Consider the following 16,124-nt stretch of genomic DNA (forward strand, 5'->3'; position numbering starts at 1 on the left):
AGGAAGGAATTTTCCCAATATCCCACCTGAACCTCCTCTGGAGGCCATTTCAGCCTGAACAGGGACAGCTTGGGTGACCAAGGCCAACTGAGCTTCCATCTTGCCCTGGGATGATCTTTCTGAATCTCCTCTGATTGATCTTGTTAAAGCTCCTTGAAGCTGCTTTTGCCTGTCCTCATCCCAGTCAAGCCCTCCTGGAGTGCCTGGCTCTGGCTCTGGCACGCACATCCCATGCTTTAATCAGGAATTTTACAAGTTGTTGTAACTTAGAGCAAGGAATAGTTTAGGAAAACAATGGGGCTGGGGAGCAGCCAGGCCGTGGTTTGCTGAGGGATTTTCTGGCCTTCAAGCAGGGATTTCATGGTGTTGGTCCTTCCTCTTGCTCTGCTCCATCCCTTGGGATCACGCTGGAGCTGCAGAGGGAAGGGAGGAGAGGAGGGAGGGAGGGAAGGAAAAGGATCCAGCCTGGTAGGGGATGGATTTTGTTGTGTTGTGTTTCTTCAGCAAGTCAACAGAAGTTCATAGAATGATAGGATAAAATCATGGAATCCTGGTTGGGAAAGACCTCTGAGGTCATTGAGTCCAACCACTAAATCAGGAATACCTGGCAGATCTATGGAGAAAGTTCCATCAAGGCACAACCTTCCTTTCCCACCACCGAATCCTTTGAGCTGTGAGTCCATCCTGCAGCTCTTCCCTTTCCTAAGCCAAGGCTGGGTTGTGCCTGAGGCTGGACAGCCTAAATCCCAACTTTTCCCCCCTCTTTTGTGTCGAACAGACTGGTGTCACTTCTCCTTCTGCATTTAATTTTCCGTGCAATCCCTTCAAAGCCGTGCTGAGCTCGGGAGCCATTTGGAGCCCGTTAGCGGCGGTCGCGTTGATTGAGGAATTCTGCAGCTCTGAGCCAGCAGCTTCCGTTTCCAAAAATAAAATAGGCTTTTCTTGGGAGTTTCCCCAGCCTGGTTTGACCACCATCTGCTTTTCATGGAGCAATTTGGACAAATTCCTCCGTTTGTTCCTGGTTCAAAGCCTCTGCTGCCTCCATCTTCTCGCGTGGCTCCATTGAGTAAAGCTGGAGTTGCTCTCCAACAGGACAGAGCTCACTCCCTGCTCATAATTCTCCAGGATTTTGGGCTTCCTGGGCTTGGTTAGAACTGGTCGGTTGGGGTGGATCCTGGAATGGGCTCCCCCAGTGTCCTGGTGAACCTACAGCGAGGTGTGGCAGCAGCAGCAATGCCAGGATTGCCAAATCCCCTTAGTCCAGGTGGTCCTGATCCTCCTCCTCTTCCCACTGACCCTTTTCCCAGTAATCTCCTGTTCCCCATCCTGCATTTAATGGGACAGATCTGTTTTAGGAGCTGGGGAGTTGGTGTAGTTCAGCTCTTCCCAACACTTGCATTGTCCTTCCATCATCTCATTCCTTGTTGGCTCCTCATTCCCTCTGGGAACACTGCTGGGGCAGACCTGGGGGGATTTTTTTGGATGTGCTGCTCTGAAAGTGAATGTTTTTAGGAGTTTAGTGTGGGGAAGGAAGGAAATAAAGAAATAAAGAAAGAAATAGGGAAAGGCCATTGCTGGTGAGTGATTTTGGGGTTTCAGAACCTGCCCTTCTGGTCACCTCTGTCCCACGTGAGGTAGTGAGAGGCAAAACCATCCCAGCCATCCATAGCTCTGGAATTCTGCAGGAAAATCAAATCAAATCATATATAATGGTGGGTTGGGGCTTGAAGCACCCTGGGCTGGTGGGAGGATCCCTGACCATGTTAGGGGTTGGGGTTGGATGAACTTCAAGGTCCCTCCAGCCCAAAGCATTCCATGATTCCAGGATTAGACACTATATAGATGACATCATTTATAAATATATAAATCCTCTATAATTACAGACTCCTCCTGCATCCCTCCCCGCCCTGAACATGGAGCTGCTGCTTTGTTTCATAACATTTCATCTGGAAAAAAAAACCCCTGGATTCAGAGTCTTTTAACCCATAGCAAACATATAAATAAATAAATAAAAACAACTTTAAAAGGGGATTTTTAAAGAATTTTAGTGCCTCTCTCTTTTGTAGATACTTCAAACTGCACATGCTGTGTTCAGGCTCTATGGAAAAGCAAAAATATCTTTAAAAAATGAAAAATCTTGGCTCAAATCTCTTTTTTTTTTTTTTAAACCAGGAGCAGCACTATTGAAGTGGTTTTGCCTCGTGGACAAACCACAACAAGGTTTCTTCTCCTTTCCTTTTTTCCACTAAAGGAAATTCTCATTTTTAGCCCATCCAGGGCTGGGGGTGGACACATTGCTAATGAGCCCCCTGAGACAACCATTAATTAATTCCCAAACAGCTTTAAAAACTCGAGGAATTAAAAAAAAAGGACATTCTGTAAAATCAGAGAGTCAAGTGAAGGTAAATTTTTCCACATTTCTGAGCATGTGGGAGCTGTAAATTCCCAACTGGGAGCAGCCTTCACCCCCCAGGAGCAGTTGAATCCAAATTTTTTCCCACTCTGCCTAAATGAAAGGATATTTTAGGGAAGGTGCCCTGGGAAAGCTGGAATGGCAGTTTGGTGTAGCACTGAGCATCTCCTTTATGATTTAATGGGTTTTTTTGGAATGCAGCTGCTGCTCCACCAGGGATGCTCCATCAGGCACAAACCATGTTTGTCACATTCTGCTTGAAATAATTGGGAATTCTTGGGAATACTGTATTCCTTCAGGAAGGGAGCAGAGCCAGGCCTGATAGGAGCAGGAATTAAACAAAAATGAGCTTTTTCTTCCAACCTTCCAGCACTTGGACAGTCAGGAATGCTGTAAAACCTCTGTAGGATCAGGGGTGTCACTGAGATAAAATGGGATTTACACTGTGAGTGCTGGAATATTCCAATTAAAATACAGTGGAATATGGAAAAGGGCTAATAAACCTAAATTCTTACCTGTAGGGATGCACAGTTGTTTCCAATGACATGGAAAGGGTCATTCCTGCACAATCCAGTGGGGTTTAACAGGGATGTTGTGCTAAACCTGAACCTTAGGGAAGGTTTAATCCTCATTCCCAACTCTTCTTCCCTTTCTTGCCACGATGCTATTTCCACCTGGAGTTGCCAGGACCTTGTGACCATCCATGGCAGGAACACCTCCCACTGTCCCAGGCTGCTCCAAGCCCTGTCCAGCCTGGCCTTGGACACTGCCAGGGATCCAGGGGCAGCCACAGCTTCTCTGGGAGTTCCATCCCAGCCAGGAATTCCTTCCCAATATCCCATCCATCCCTGCCCTCTGGCAGTGGGAAGCCATTCCCTGTGTTCTGTCCCTCCATGCCTTGTCCCCAGTCCCTCTGCAGCTCTCCTGGAGCCCCTTCAGGCCCTGGCAGGAGCTCTGAGCTCTCCCTGGATCCTTCCCTTCTCCAGGTGAACATTCCCAGCTCTCCCAGCCTGGCTCCAGCCCTGCAGCAGCTCCATGGCCTCCTGTGGGCTCTCTCCAGCAGTTCCATGTCTTTCCTGCACTGAGGGAGGAGCTGGATGAGCAGAGTTTGGAGTTTGCAGCCATTGAGGGAATGGTGGTGTTGCTGTCTGATCCCAGCAGCTCCAAGGGGTCACTCAGAGCTGAGCCTTGATCTCCTGCTCATTTCCCTTGGGATGCTCCAACATCAAACATCAGACCTTGGGAACATCATGGGGTGTAGGACCCTACAGCTTGGCCTGGGGCTCTTGGCCCAAAATTCCACCTAAATCCATCAAAAATCAAACACTGAGCAGAGGAAATATATGGAAAGCACCACAAAAAAACCCCAGAACTTCCCTTCAAGAGACCCTTTTTGGTTGTTTCTTATAAATGTATGATTTATGGCATTTTGGGGTATTTGGGGTGGTTTTGTGAGCAGCTGGAATTCTGACCCTGCTTGTGGCTTTTCCACAGGAGGTTTATCGCATCCCGAAGAAGAGCCAAGCAGAAAAGGAAAACAGCGGTGAGTCCTCACCTTTTCCCGTGTTTTGCTCTTCATTTTCCCTGGGGCTGGGAATGTCAAGGGATGTTCTGGCTCCATAGCCTGGTGTTCCTGCTCCTGGAAAGAGAGAGGGTAATCTGAGTGGTGGGTGCTGGGAGATGGAGCCCAGAGGGTGATGTGGAGCAACCCAGAACTTAAAATCATGGAATTGTTGGGCTTGGGAAAACCCTCCAAGATTGAGTCCAGCTGTCCCCCAGCACTGCCAAGGCCACCACTGACCTATGTCCCCAAGTGCCACATCCACACAGCTTTTAAATCCTTCCAGGGATGGGGACTCCACCCTTGCTGGACATCCCTTTCCACGAGGAATATTCCCAATATCCAACCTAAACCTTACCTGGTGCAACTCGAGGCCATTTTCCTCTTGCTCTAGGAGAGGGGAACAATTAATACTGTAAATAATAGAAATTCCCTCCCTTTTCCCTCCTTTCCCAACAGCTGACCGTGGGAGAGAGACAGCTGGCCTCAGGGATCAAACCCCTACTCCCAAAAATCCCATCCTGAGCCGGGAGCGAGATCCGGAGCGGCAGAGCCAGAGCAAGGAGAAGAAGAGACGGAGAGATTCCCTGTCCCCTCCATCCTCAGCCTACGAGCGTGGGACAAAGAGGCCAGAGGACAGGCAAGTGCTGCCAGGGATCTGCAATATTCCAGGGATCTGCAGTATTCCTGGGTAAAATCTCTGGAAAAAACGGTCCTGGGGTTGTTTGAAATCTGCCAGGGTTGGGGGTTTTCTCCTGGAGGAATCCTGGTGGTGAGAGTCATTCCCGGGAACTGGGTGGTTCCTTGGTGGCATCTTCTCTGGGATGACCTGCACCTCCATCTTCAGGGGTGTTTTGGGAATGAGATGGGAAGCAAGGGAAGCTCTTGTGCAGAAATTAGGGATCATGGAATGGTTTGGGTTGGAAGAACCTTAGAGCTCATCCAGTCCCACCCTCTGCCATGGGTGGGGACATCTTCCACTACCCCATGTTTCTCCAAGCCCCTGGGACACTTCCAAGGATGGGGAATCCAGGAATTCCAGGATGTAACCCTCCTAATGCAAAGAGCTCTCTGAGTCCTTCAAAACCCTTTCCCTTCTCCTCCTCCACCTCTTCCCAGTGTGCTGGGGATTGTTCTGATCTTGGAGCAATCCCTGCCTGTGCAGGAGGGAGCAGAGCCCAAACCAGGATTTCCAACACCAAAACTTCCTTCACCAAGTGATTATCCCCTAAAAATCCCTGTAAGGATAACAATCCAAGTAGGTGTGATCCCAGCATTCCCTGCCTTTCCTTGGGAGTGCTGGTATCACTGCCGTGGCTGGGAATGCGACTCCCAGTTAAGAGAAGGAAAATATTCCATGTCTTGCAGTTCAGAGAGACTGGAGATCGTGTCAAAGGCAGGAAAAATACCATGGAATTTCCTTTAAAGAAGGCAGTTCTGTGTTGTCCCTCTCCAAGCCACTCCATAATTAGGGAACAATTGGTGCCGAGTCAGCCAGACGAGGAAACCTCGCTCCTCCTGTCGAGCTGAGCTGGGAAAGTTGGAAACATCTGGATAAAAAATACAGATGTAAATCTATCCCTCTGTAATAAGGCTGGAAACATCCCCAGGAAGTAAATCCTGGAATTTTGGGGTTGTTTTAAACAGAACAAGCCTTTTTTGGGTGAGGAGTTGCTGCTCTGGCTGTTCCTCCTCTGCCCTGTCCATGTTGGTGAAGGACCAACATCCTTCTCTGGGAATGTTCTCCCCACTCTGACCATCACCCTTTGTTAACCCTGGGATTTAATAAGGAAAGTAACCCAATAGATGGAGAAAGGAGCACTAAACCCTCAGTTTCCTTCTTCCCACTCCCTCCATGGCAGCTGCTTGTGCTCCAAGCTCTCCAGGCAGTGCCAGGAAAGACTTTAATTAAGGGAATCAAACTCCTCACGGCAATGAGGTTCCCATTAACAGATCCTGCAGCTACTCTGGGAATGCCAGGAAACAGCTTCAGCAGATCTCTTGGTAGCAATGTGCTTTTGATATGTAAATGGATCCCAGGAACACAGAATATATGGAGAATATCCTGGATGCTTTGTAGAATCCATTATATTATGGCTGCAAAGCATTTTTCCTTGTAATCCCTGTTTTACCACACTCATAATGTGTGGAAATATCCACCTTTGATCTGAAATTTTCCTTGGTTGGGCTTTGATCAAAGTCCTTAGGCATTTTTTTCCTCCCCTTCTTTAATTCCCTGGAAAAATCCCTCCAGCTGCTCCGCGTTTTGGGATGAAAACTCTTAAGGAATGTAAAAAAACCCCATCCACACCATTATTTTTTGAAGCTGAAGTTGCGGTCTGGGAAGGAGCAGAATTCCAAACAGGAATGTGCTGCTTGCGATTCTCTTGTTCTTTGCTGTGTCTGTGGCTCCCATGTGGGAATTCCGGACTGGAAAGATGGAATTCTCACCACAGAGCTGGAATCTGGGAGAAGAGGTGCCGTGGTGTGAGTTGCTCCTGTCTGAGAGCCTCTTCCAAATTCCTTGTTGGTCCTGCTTTGGGAAAACATGGATTTTTTCCAGCAGGGCTTGTTTGAGATACCCTGCAGATTGTGACTTTTCCTTGGGTTCTCCTGGCCTTGGAGATGTTCCCTCTTTGGGTATCCCAGACAGTTTCTGCAGCATCTTTGCATCTCCATCAGCACAGACTGAACTTGGCCAATCCATTGGGATCACTCATCCTCTGCTCCCTGTGGATGAGTAGGACCAGCAGGTGTTTCCTGTGAATTGCCACAGTTGGTCAAACAGCTGGAAAAAAGGGAATGTTTTTAGGAATTGCTGCTGCTGTTGGGCATTCCGGGTTTTCCACTGTCCCTTTTGCTGCCAGAGCTGTGGATCTGCAGCTTCCCGAGGTCTCACAGCCCTTTCCCTGTTCCCTCTCCCCAGGTATGACACACCAGCATCTTCCAAGAAGAAAGTCCGGCCCAAGGACCGCAACAAGCTCTCCACGGAGGAGCGCCGCAAGCTCTTCGAGCAGGAGGTGGCCCAGCGGGAAGCCCAGAAACAACAGCAGCAGCTCCAAAACCTGGGAATGACCTCCCCTCTTCCCTACGACTCCATGGGCTACGGAACGCCCCACCACAGCTTCATGGGCTACCCGCCGGGCTACCCCATGCAGGCCTACGTGGATCCCAGCAACCCCAACGCCGGCAAGGTGCTGCTGCCCACGCCCTCCATGGACTCCATGTGCTCTCCGGCGGGATACGAGCATTCCCAGGCGCTGGTGGGGCACGCGGTGGAGCCGGCGGCGCTGAGCACGCCGCAGCCGGTGCCGGTGGTGCAGCACGTGGCCGCGGCCATGGAGGTGAGCACCCCGCAGTACGTGGCGCCCGGTGACACCGTGGTGCACCAGGAGGCCAACGTGGCCGTGCTGCCCGTGGCCGCTGCCGCCGGAACGGTGCAGAGCCAGAGCTACGGAGTGTGGGATTCCAGCCAGCAGCCCGTGGCTGTCCAGCAGCCCTACTCGCCAGCCCAGTCCCAGCCTGCCATCTACTACCAGGGACAGACCTGCCAGACGGTGTACGGAGTGACCTCGCCCTACTCGCAGACCACCCCGCCCATTGTCCAGGTAATGCCAGCTGGGAATGCCCAGGGAAGCAGGGGAGCTGGGGAAAACACTGGAGTTACTCACTCTTTACTTCTTCTCTTGTTGGAGCATCTTCTTAGCTCTCCTCAGGGAGCTTCCCATCCAGGAGTAGGAGAAAAGCACATTCCAGGGTGTTTTCCATCTACAAACGGCATAAATTAGAGAATCGTGGAGGCCTGGAATGGTTTGGGTTGGAAAGAACCTTAGAGAACATCTCATTCCCACCCCTGCCATGGGCAGGGAGACCTCCCACTATCCCAGGCTGCTCCAAGCCCTGTCCAAGCTGGCCTTGGACACTTCCAGGGATGATGGTTCCATAGCTGTTGGGGCCAGTCAGGAATTCGCATCTTGCAGGAATATTTTATAACCTGTTCATAAAAGGGATGTTGATTTCGTGACTGCTGAAGGGAGATTTTTGGATAAAAGCTGAGTAAATGAGTAAAAACATGGATGTGGGAGCACACCTTCCACTGGCTTTTGGAAGTAGAGTCTGGAGCTACCAAAATTAATTATATTACAAAAATAGGGGGATAATATTAGGAAGGAATTTTTCCCTGTGAGGGTGGGGAGGTGCTGGGATGGAATTCCCAGAGAAGCTGTGGTGCCCCTGGATCCCTGGCAGTGTCCAAGGCCAGCTTGGACATTGGGGCTTGGAGCAGCCTGGGATGGTAGAAGCTGCACTCCTCCAGGAAAGGTTTTTTTTGGGAAAAGCAGCTGAGTGTGATTCCTTTTTGCAGAGCTATGCCCAGCCAGGTCTGCAGTACATCCAGGGCCAGCAGATCTACACAGCTCACCCACAGGGAGTCATCGTGCAGCCCCCAGCAGCCGTGACCACCATCGTGGCGGCCGGGCAGCCCCAGCCCATCCAGCAGGTGAGCATGGTGCATCCAAAGGGATGGGGAGGGTTTTCCCGTGGGATAAAGAGCTGTCAGGACACCTCCTGTGACTCCTCACAACTTTGTCTTCATCCCTTCCGTGCTGTTTGCAGCCAGAGCTGGTGGTCACCAATAACCTCCTGGATCTGCCTCCGCCTTCCCCTCCGAAACCCAAAACCATCGTCCTCCCTCCCAACTGGAAAACAGCCCGGGATCCAGAGGGAAAGATCTACTACTACCACGTGGTCACCAGGTGAGTGGGGTCAGCGCTGAGCCCTGGCCCCAAATGCCACATCCACAGGGCTCTGACATCCCTCTGGCATGTCCCTCTGTCCAGGGACAGCCCTTTCCAGGAAGAAATTGTCCCAGTGTCCAACCTCAAGGTCCCCTGGCACAATTTGAAGCCATTCCCTCTTGTCCTGCCGCTCGTGTCCTGGGAGAAGAGCCCAAATCCCACCTCCATAGGAAGAAATACGACTTTTCTAGTGGTATTTCTTTCCTTTTCCCTACACCTTTCCCATTGGTTTTGGAAAGAACCAGGTTTTGGATCAACCCCTATGAATTTACCTGAAATTATAGCAAGTTTTAAGCTTCTGAAAAGGATTATTTTAAAATTTCCAACCCCATGTGAGGTGTGGATGGGGATCCACCTCTGAAGAAATAAGTGGGAATATTTTCCTCCATATCCTGGGAGTCCTGCTGTCAGTTCTTGTTCCTGGCACACATTTCTTTCTCTGCATCCATTAATCTTTTCCATCTCCCTTTTGGATTCCTTCCTGCTCCCTGGCACACCAACAGCAGAGCAGGAAACCTTCAAACACCTGGAATTAAAACCAGTCGAGCAGGAATTGGTGATTTGTTTTGTTTGGAAGTCTCGGGATGAGATGAGGAGACCCAATGGAGCCTTGGTGGAGGCTGAACTTTCCCTGGAGTCTCTGCTGAGATGTTCCCACCTTTCCATGCTGGAAATCTCATCCTGGTGGTGAACATCCCTTGATCCCACAGTGTCACCACGATAGAAAATGGTGCAAATTCCCTTTTTCAAGTTCTTCCCACTTGGTTTTAATCTTCTCCAACTTAAAAACCCTCAAACTCCTCATCAGGAGCATGAGGAATTCCGATGGCTGATGGAATCCGGATGTCCCAGCTGATGGGATAATCCATGAGCAGATCCCAGTTACTTTCAGGAGGTGCCAATGGTGTGTTTTCCTTCCTCCAGACAAACCCAGTGGGATCCTCCAACCTGGGACAGCCCTGGGGACGATGCCAGCCTGGAGCACGAGGCTGAGATGGACCTGGGGACTCCCACGTATGATGAGAACCCCATGAAGGTGAGGGACACACATCCTGGGAAAGGCCATGGCATGGGAGGTTTGTGGGGATTTGGGGGGGACAGGAGTGACCCTGAAACTTTGGAATAATTCCCCTGGCCATGCTTGGACACTTCATTTCCCTGAGGGAAGCTGAAGTTCTGCCTTGGATTCCAACCTCCTGTGTGGAGCTGCTCAAAAAAATGGGAATGAGGGGGAATAACACTGAAAAAGGACAAACTAAGGGTATAGCTTAGCAGCCTTTCCAATACCTCTCTGATGCCTTAAAAAGCTGGAGAAGATCCATGGAAAGAAAGGAACCAATTCTCCCACTGCTCTGGTGCTCCCACATTCCTGGCAGTGCTTTTCCAGGGGTGCTGGAGGTGTTGTCCATCCTGCAGCACCCAGGAACATCCCACACAGTGCTGCTGCCTTCCCCCAGGATCCCAAGGGTTAATCCCATTCCCGAATGCCTCCGAGTGCTCCAGCCAGGATTCCTGGCGAGTTCACTCCAGCGAAATTACGGACAAATATTTATCTCCCTGGAAAAAAGTTAATTGGAAAATGAGCTCAGAGCTGGCACTCCCCGCTCAGCCAAGGGGCTTTTGCTTCCACAGAGGAATCCAGGGAAGCCTTTTCAAGGATTCTTACCCCTGGATCAGTGTCACATGTACCCCGTGACATTCCCTGAGATTCTGGGATCCTGGGGTTGCAAATGTTGTTGAAGGATATTGGGATTGATCAAGAAAATGTTAATTTGAAGCTCTAGAGGGAGATTTGAAGATGGAATAGCTGGGAAATGCATCCCTGTGGAGGGATGAGCTGGAGTTGAGTGGTGCAGAGCAGCTTGGAGATACTTGGGAGCATCCCTGGGATGGGAGTGAGGTGTTGAGGAGAAGGTTGGGCTGTTCTGAGTGAGGAGATAGAGCTGTGCTGGTGCTTTCCAGCTTGGGAGTTGTTTTCCTGTGGAATTCTGAGGGTCTCAGTGCTGCCTGCACAGCAGAGGGAGCAGCAAGGAAAGATACTTCCATAAATATGGGCTTTTATCCCAAAAATGGGGATGAGGAGGAGCTGAGGGCTCAGGTGACAATCCAAGGGCTTCACCTCAGGCTGGACATGAACTGGCTGCTCCTTCCAGGATTTGCTGCTCACTCCCAAGCCAAAATCCCTATTTTTAGGTGCAGAACTTCCCTGAATCCATGAATCCCTCATTCCTAAATGAGCTTTGGCTCTGGCTGACCTCAGGGTGAGGTGGTTCCTCCTCACTCCAGAGCTTCATCTCCTTTTCTTCTGGGCCAGGGTGGCCGGAAGGTCAGGTTTTTCCTGGCACTGAATTCCCATGGTCGCAGCTCCCGCCTCCAACCCTTCCACCCTGAAATTACAACCACATTCCTTGGATTTTTTACCCTCCTCCCCACCCCACACCTTTCCCAAGTGGATTAAACCCACCCAGCAGGGATTAAACCCACCGGCACCACGGCTCCGGCGTCCGACAGCTGCTGCTGCTATTCCCGGTGTTCCTGGGCCGTGGGGGAGAATTTTGATGGAAAGGCACAAGAGGGATGAGGAGGGAATCATCATTCTCGTTAAGCCCTTTGCAATCCTGTTTTTCCCCTTGGAAAATGGGTTTCTGGAGGGAGGGGCCCAGCAGGAAGGCTGGCAGGGACACTGGGCTGGATGCCAAAGGTTTTGCATCCTTTCGGATGGAAAAAGCTTGGATTTGGGATGGTGTGTTTCTGCTCTGCCCATTGGTTTTCCGTGGAAAGCTTGGTGTCAATGGAACAGATTCCAGCTGCTGGAGAAGAGAATCCCAGTCAGGCTCCTCCAGGTTTTCCCAAATACTTGGATTCTTGATCCCATCCCAGGATGGCTTTCCTGTCATCTTTGTGGTTTCTCCATTCCTGTCTCCTCCAGAGGCTGAAAAATAGGGAGAGCACCATTTTGGGGGCTTTCCCTGTGGTAGTTTTCCTGGCAGGCTTTGGATTACAGGATTACACTTTGGATTGGTGAGGGAGGAAGGCCTTGATAAGGAGGTTTTGATATTTAAATAAATTTAAAATGGAATTTTAGCCTAAAATTAGGAAAAATTCTCCAAGGAGGAATTGGCACCTTGGCACAAGGAGGAGCTTGGAAGTGGAGTTTTTGTTTCTCCTCCTCATCTTTCCCTGCTGATTTTGACATCAGTTTTCCCCCTCATCCCACATGGAGAGGGGTTGGATGGGGAAGGGTTTGAGGGTGGAGATGGGTTTGGGGGTGGAGAAGGATTTGGTGGAGAAGGATTTGGTGATGGAGAAGGGATTTGTCATGAAGAAGGATTTGGTGGTGGAGAAGAGTTTGGGGTGGAGAACGGTTTGGGGTTGAGAAGGGTTTGGTGGTGAAGAATTTGGTGATGGAGAAGGATTTAATGATGGAGAAGGGAGAGGTGATGGAGAAGGATTTGGTGGTGGAGAAGAGTTTGGGGATGGAGAAGGATTTGGTGGTGGAGAAAGATTTGGGGTGAAGAAGGGTTTGTGGTGATAAAAGGATTTGGTGGTGGAGACGGGTTTGGGGGTGGAGAAGGGTTTGGGAATGCCGAAGGCTTTGCTAATGGAGCACTGCAGGGTTTGGTTCCGGAGCCATCCGGAGCCATCTGCTCCCCATTCCCAGCCTTTTGAAGTGGCAGCCCAGCCTGGGGCCGGAGCAGGGAGCTTTGATGTCCCTGCTCCGGACAGGCTTGGCCATAAAAGCTCCCTGGCAGGGCTGATTTACATCCCACGTCCCTTTGCTCCTGGGATTTTGCAGCTCTGCCCTCCAGCCAGGCACGTTTTTAGGGATTGAAAGGGATGGGATGGCTCCTGCTTTTCTCAGTGCTAAATACTAAAAAAAATGAGTGGGATTTTTTTAATTAAAAGAAATACTGGGACATCATCAAAGAGCAGGAGAAAAGAAACCTCTTCCAGCTTTCCAAACCTTTAACAAATCCTTTTGCTCTTCCCATCCTTAAAATCCAAGCTGGGATGACCTGCAGTTCCCAAACCTCTCCCAGAAAATGGTGCAGGGATGCTGCTTTTCCCTTCCTTAGGCTCCAGGGAGATCCCAGAGGTTGGGATGGGAGTGAGTGGGAGGTGGGTGTGGATCCAGCATGAAAGTTTGTGTAGAACAGCGGATTCTACTCCATCAGTAAATCAGGGATCAGTACTGAGGGAAGCAGCCAGAAATTCCTAGAAAATTCCCTTTATATCCTTACTGTAGCTAAAGATAATCTGTGTGAATGCTTGTGGGGGGCCCAGCCCTCCCAGGGAATTCCTGAAGGAAAATCCACCACCACAGGGCTTCCTCCCACTCCAGACCAGCCCGACTGCCCCAGGACCCACTCCTGCTCTTTTTCCAGCTTTTTTTCCAAAGAAAACAAGAGCAAGGAGTGGTCCCTGTGTCTCCCAGCCCAGGAGTGTGACTGGAGTGTGCTGGGAATTGTGCCAGGATTGGGCTGGGAAATGTGTCAGGAGCGAGCTGGGGAGTGCCAGGAGCAAGGCTGGGAAATGCTGGGATCAGACCGGGAGTTGTGCCTGGATAGGGGCGAGGAGTGTGCAGCTTTGGGATGGGGAACTCACTGGGATTGGGGTGGGAAATGCCTGGTTTGGGGTGTGGAGAATTCCAGGGTTGGGCTGGGGAGCTCACCAGGAATTAGCTGGCAATTGTGCCTGGAGTGGGCTGGGAAGCTCACTGGACTACCAGGATTGAACTGGGGAGTGGATCAGCACCAGGCTGAGAAATTCCGTGGGAGCAGGCTGGGAATGGCACCAGGAATGGGCTGGGAAGGGCATGGGACCAGGCTGGGAAATCCCTGATTTGGGGTGGGGAGTGTGCTGGGGTTCAGCTGGGAATTGTACCTGGATCAGACTGGGAAACGTGGTGGCCTTGGGCTGGGAAGTTCTCTGGGACTAAGCTGGGAAGGGGGTTGGGAATGGGTTGGGAAGCCCATTGGGAATGGGCCTGGAAGCTCATCAGAATGGGGCTGAGAATCTCACTGGGAATGGGCTGGAAGCCTGCGCTGCCCACCCGGCTGTGGGACAGGAATGCTGTCCCCAAGGTGGGGACAGGGAAGCAATGCCATCCCTGTGCTCCCCTCCCCAGTCTTCCAAGAAGCCCAAGACGGCGGAAGCAGACACGTCCAGCGAGCTGGCCAAGAAGAGCAAGGAGGTGTTCAGGAAAGAGGTGAGGGATCTGGGAGTGGGCTGGGATGGGATAATGGGATGGGATGATGGGATGGGATGGGATGGGATGGGATGGGATGGGATGGGATGGGATGGGATGGGGAGCCTGATCCAGGCACTGTCTCCTGCAGATGTCCCAGTTCATCGTGCAGTGCCTGAATCCCTACCGGAAACCTGACTGCAAGGTGGGACGGATCACCACCACCGAGGACTTCAAACACCTGGCACGCAAGGTGGGGACACAGGGATGTGGGGACACAGGGACATGGGGTTGTGGAAACATTGGGACGTGAAGGGTGCAGGGACACAGGGATGTGGAAACATGGGAATACAGGGACACAGGAATATGGGGACACAGGGACATGGAGTACAGAAACATGGGGATTTGGGAACATGGAGACATGGGAATGTGCAGATGTGGGGACACAGAGACACAGGCTACAGGGGCACAGGAATGTGGGGCATGGGAACAAGGGGATGTGGCATCATGGAACATGGGAATGTGCGAACAGGGTGCAGAAACAAGGGGACATGGGGACACAGGGACATGGGGTACAAGGACTTGGGAACACGAGGGGTACAGGAACATGGGGACACAGAGACACAGGGACATAGGATGTGGAGACGTGGGGAGTACAGGGACACAGGAATGTGGGAACACAGGGACATGGTGGCTACAGGGACACAGGGATGTGGGACATGAGGATAAAAGGACACAGGAATGTGGGAACACAGGGACATGGTGGCTACAGGGACACAGGGATGTGGGACATGAGGATAAAAGGACACAGGAATGTGGGGACACAGACATAGTGGCTACAGGGACACAGGCATGTGGGATATGGGAACATGGGGATAAAGGGACATGGTGGCTACAGGGACACAGGGATATGGTGACATGGGAACATGGGGTACAGACACAAAAGGACACAGGGATGTGGGACATGAAGGCACGGAGGGTACAGGGACATGGGGACATAGGGACACAGGGATGGCCCCAGGAAGGGGGATTATGTCATTCCAACTGCCAGGTCCGCTTGGAGGATGAGGGAAGAGAAGGAAAAATGGTGGGGGGATAACATGGAAGAGTGAGGAATAATTGGAAATACGGAGGGAATGTTTGGAAATATGAGAGGAATATTTGGGGGAAAACAGTAAATGTTTGGGAAATAACAGCAAAATGGTTTAGGGTATAGTTCAGGAATAACAGGAAATATTTTGGGAACAACAGCAAATTGATTGGGGAATATTAGGAAATATTTGGGGAGTATTTGGGAAGTAATAGAAAAATAGTTTAGGAAATAATAGGGAATATTTGGGGAATAACAGCAAATTATTTGGGGGAATGATGGGGAATATTTGGGAAATGTTTAGGGAAATAAGAAATATTTGGGTAATAATAGGAAAAACACTTATTTAGAAGTAACAGGAACTATTTGGGGAAAAATAGCAATATAGCTTAGGGGATATTTAGGAAGCACTAGCAAATTTTTGGGGAATTACATAAAATATTTAGGGAATATTTTGCTATTATCCAAATATTCTATTTGCTATTATCCAAATATTCTATTTGCTATTATCCAATTTATTGGGAAAATAATAGGAAATCTTTGGGGGATAATGGAATATTTGGGGAATTTTTAGGGGAATAATAGGAAAATAGCTTAGGGAATGTCTGGGAAATGATAGCAAATATTGTGGGGAACAATTCCAAATAATTAGGGAATATTTGGGAAATAACACCAAATTGATTGGGGGAATAATAGGAGATATTTGGGGAATATTTGGGAAGTAATAGAAAAATAGGGAATACTAGGCAATTTTTGGGGAATGGTTGGGGAATAACAGGAAATGTTTGGGCAATAATAGGAAGATAGCTTGGGAGACGTGGAAAATAATAGAAGATATTGGGGGAACAATAGTAAATATTTAAGAAATATTTGGGGAATAACAGGAAATGCTTGGGCAATAATTCAACAGTAGCTTAGGGAATATTTGGAAATAAAGGAATATTTGGGGAATAACAGGAAAATAAGTTGGGGAGTGTTTGGAAAACATAGCAGATAGTCAAGGAACACTACCAAATATTTAGGGAATATTTGGGGAATAACAGGAAGGATTTGGGCAATAATAGGTAAATAGCTTG

General features: G+C 50.0%; 1 protein-coding gene and 1 long non-coding RNA gene across 3 annotated transcripts in view; one reads left to right on the forward strand and one right to left on the reverse strand.

Moving 5' to 3' along the window:
* The window catches only part of SETD2 (SET domain containing 2, histone lysine methyltransferase), a 51,385-nt gene that overhangs the window by 33,952 nt on the left and 1,309 nt on the right, over positions 1 to 16,124 (forward strand). The window contains exons 13-20 of one of the 2 annotated variants that reach the window (XM_085050058.1): positions 3,908 to 3,956; positions 4,434 to 4,614; positions 6,901 to 7,582; positions 8,338 to 8,472; positions 8,589 to 8,728; positions 9,695 to 9,806; positions 13,899 to 13,979; positions 14,110 to 14,211. In XM_085050058.1, the coding sequence (XP_084906184.1) occupies positions 3,908 to 3,956; positions 4,434 to 4,614; positions 6,901 to 7,582; positions 8,338 to 8,472; positions 8,589 to 8,728; positions 9,695 to 9,806; positions 13,899 to 13,979; positions 14,110 to 14,211 (1,482 nt within the window). Of the gene's footprint in view, positions 1 to 3,907; positions 3,957 to 4,433; positions 4,615 to 6,900; positions 7,583 to 8,337; positions 8,473 to 8,588; positions 8,729 to 9,694; positions 9,807 to 13,898; positions 13,980 to 14,109; positions 14,212 to 16,124 lie in introns of those variants that run through there. The other variant, XR_014849636.1, reaches the window with a different exon arrangement.
* Positions 9,049 to 13,472, reverse strand: LOC146440676 (uncharacterized). The gene is made up of 3 exons (XR_014849637.1): positions 11,026 to 13,472; positions 10,058 to 10,327; positions 9,049 to 9,296 (listed from the first exon to the last, which is right to left on the reverse strand). It is a non-coding gene; the product is annotated as an uncharacterized LOC146440676 (long non-coding RNA).

The sequence above is a fragment of the Lichenostomus cassidix genome, chromosome 2 (genome assembly GCF_008360975.1).
Source record: "Lichenostomus cassidix isolate B80296 chromosome 2, HeHo_3.0, whole genome shotgun sequence".
Lineage (NCBI taxonomy): Eukaryota > Metazoa > Chordata > Aves > Passeriformes > Meliphagidae > Lichenostomus > Lichenostomus cassidix.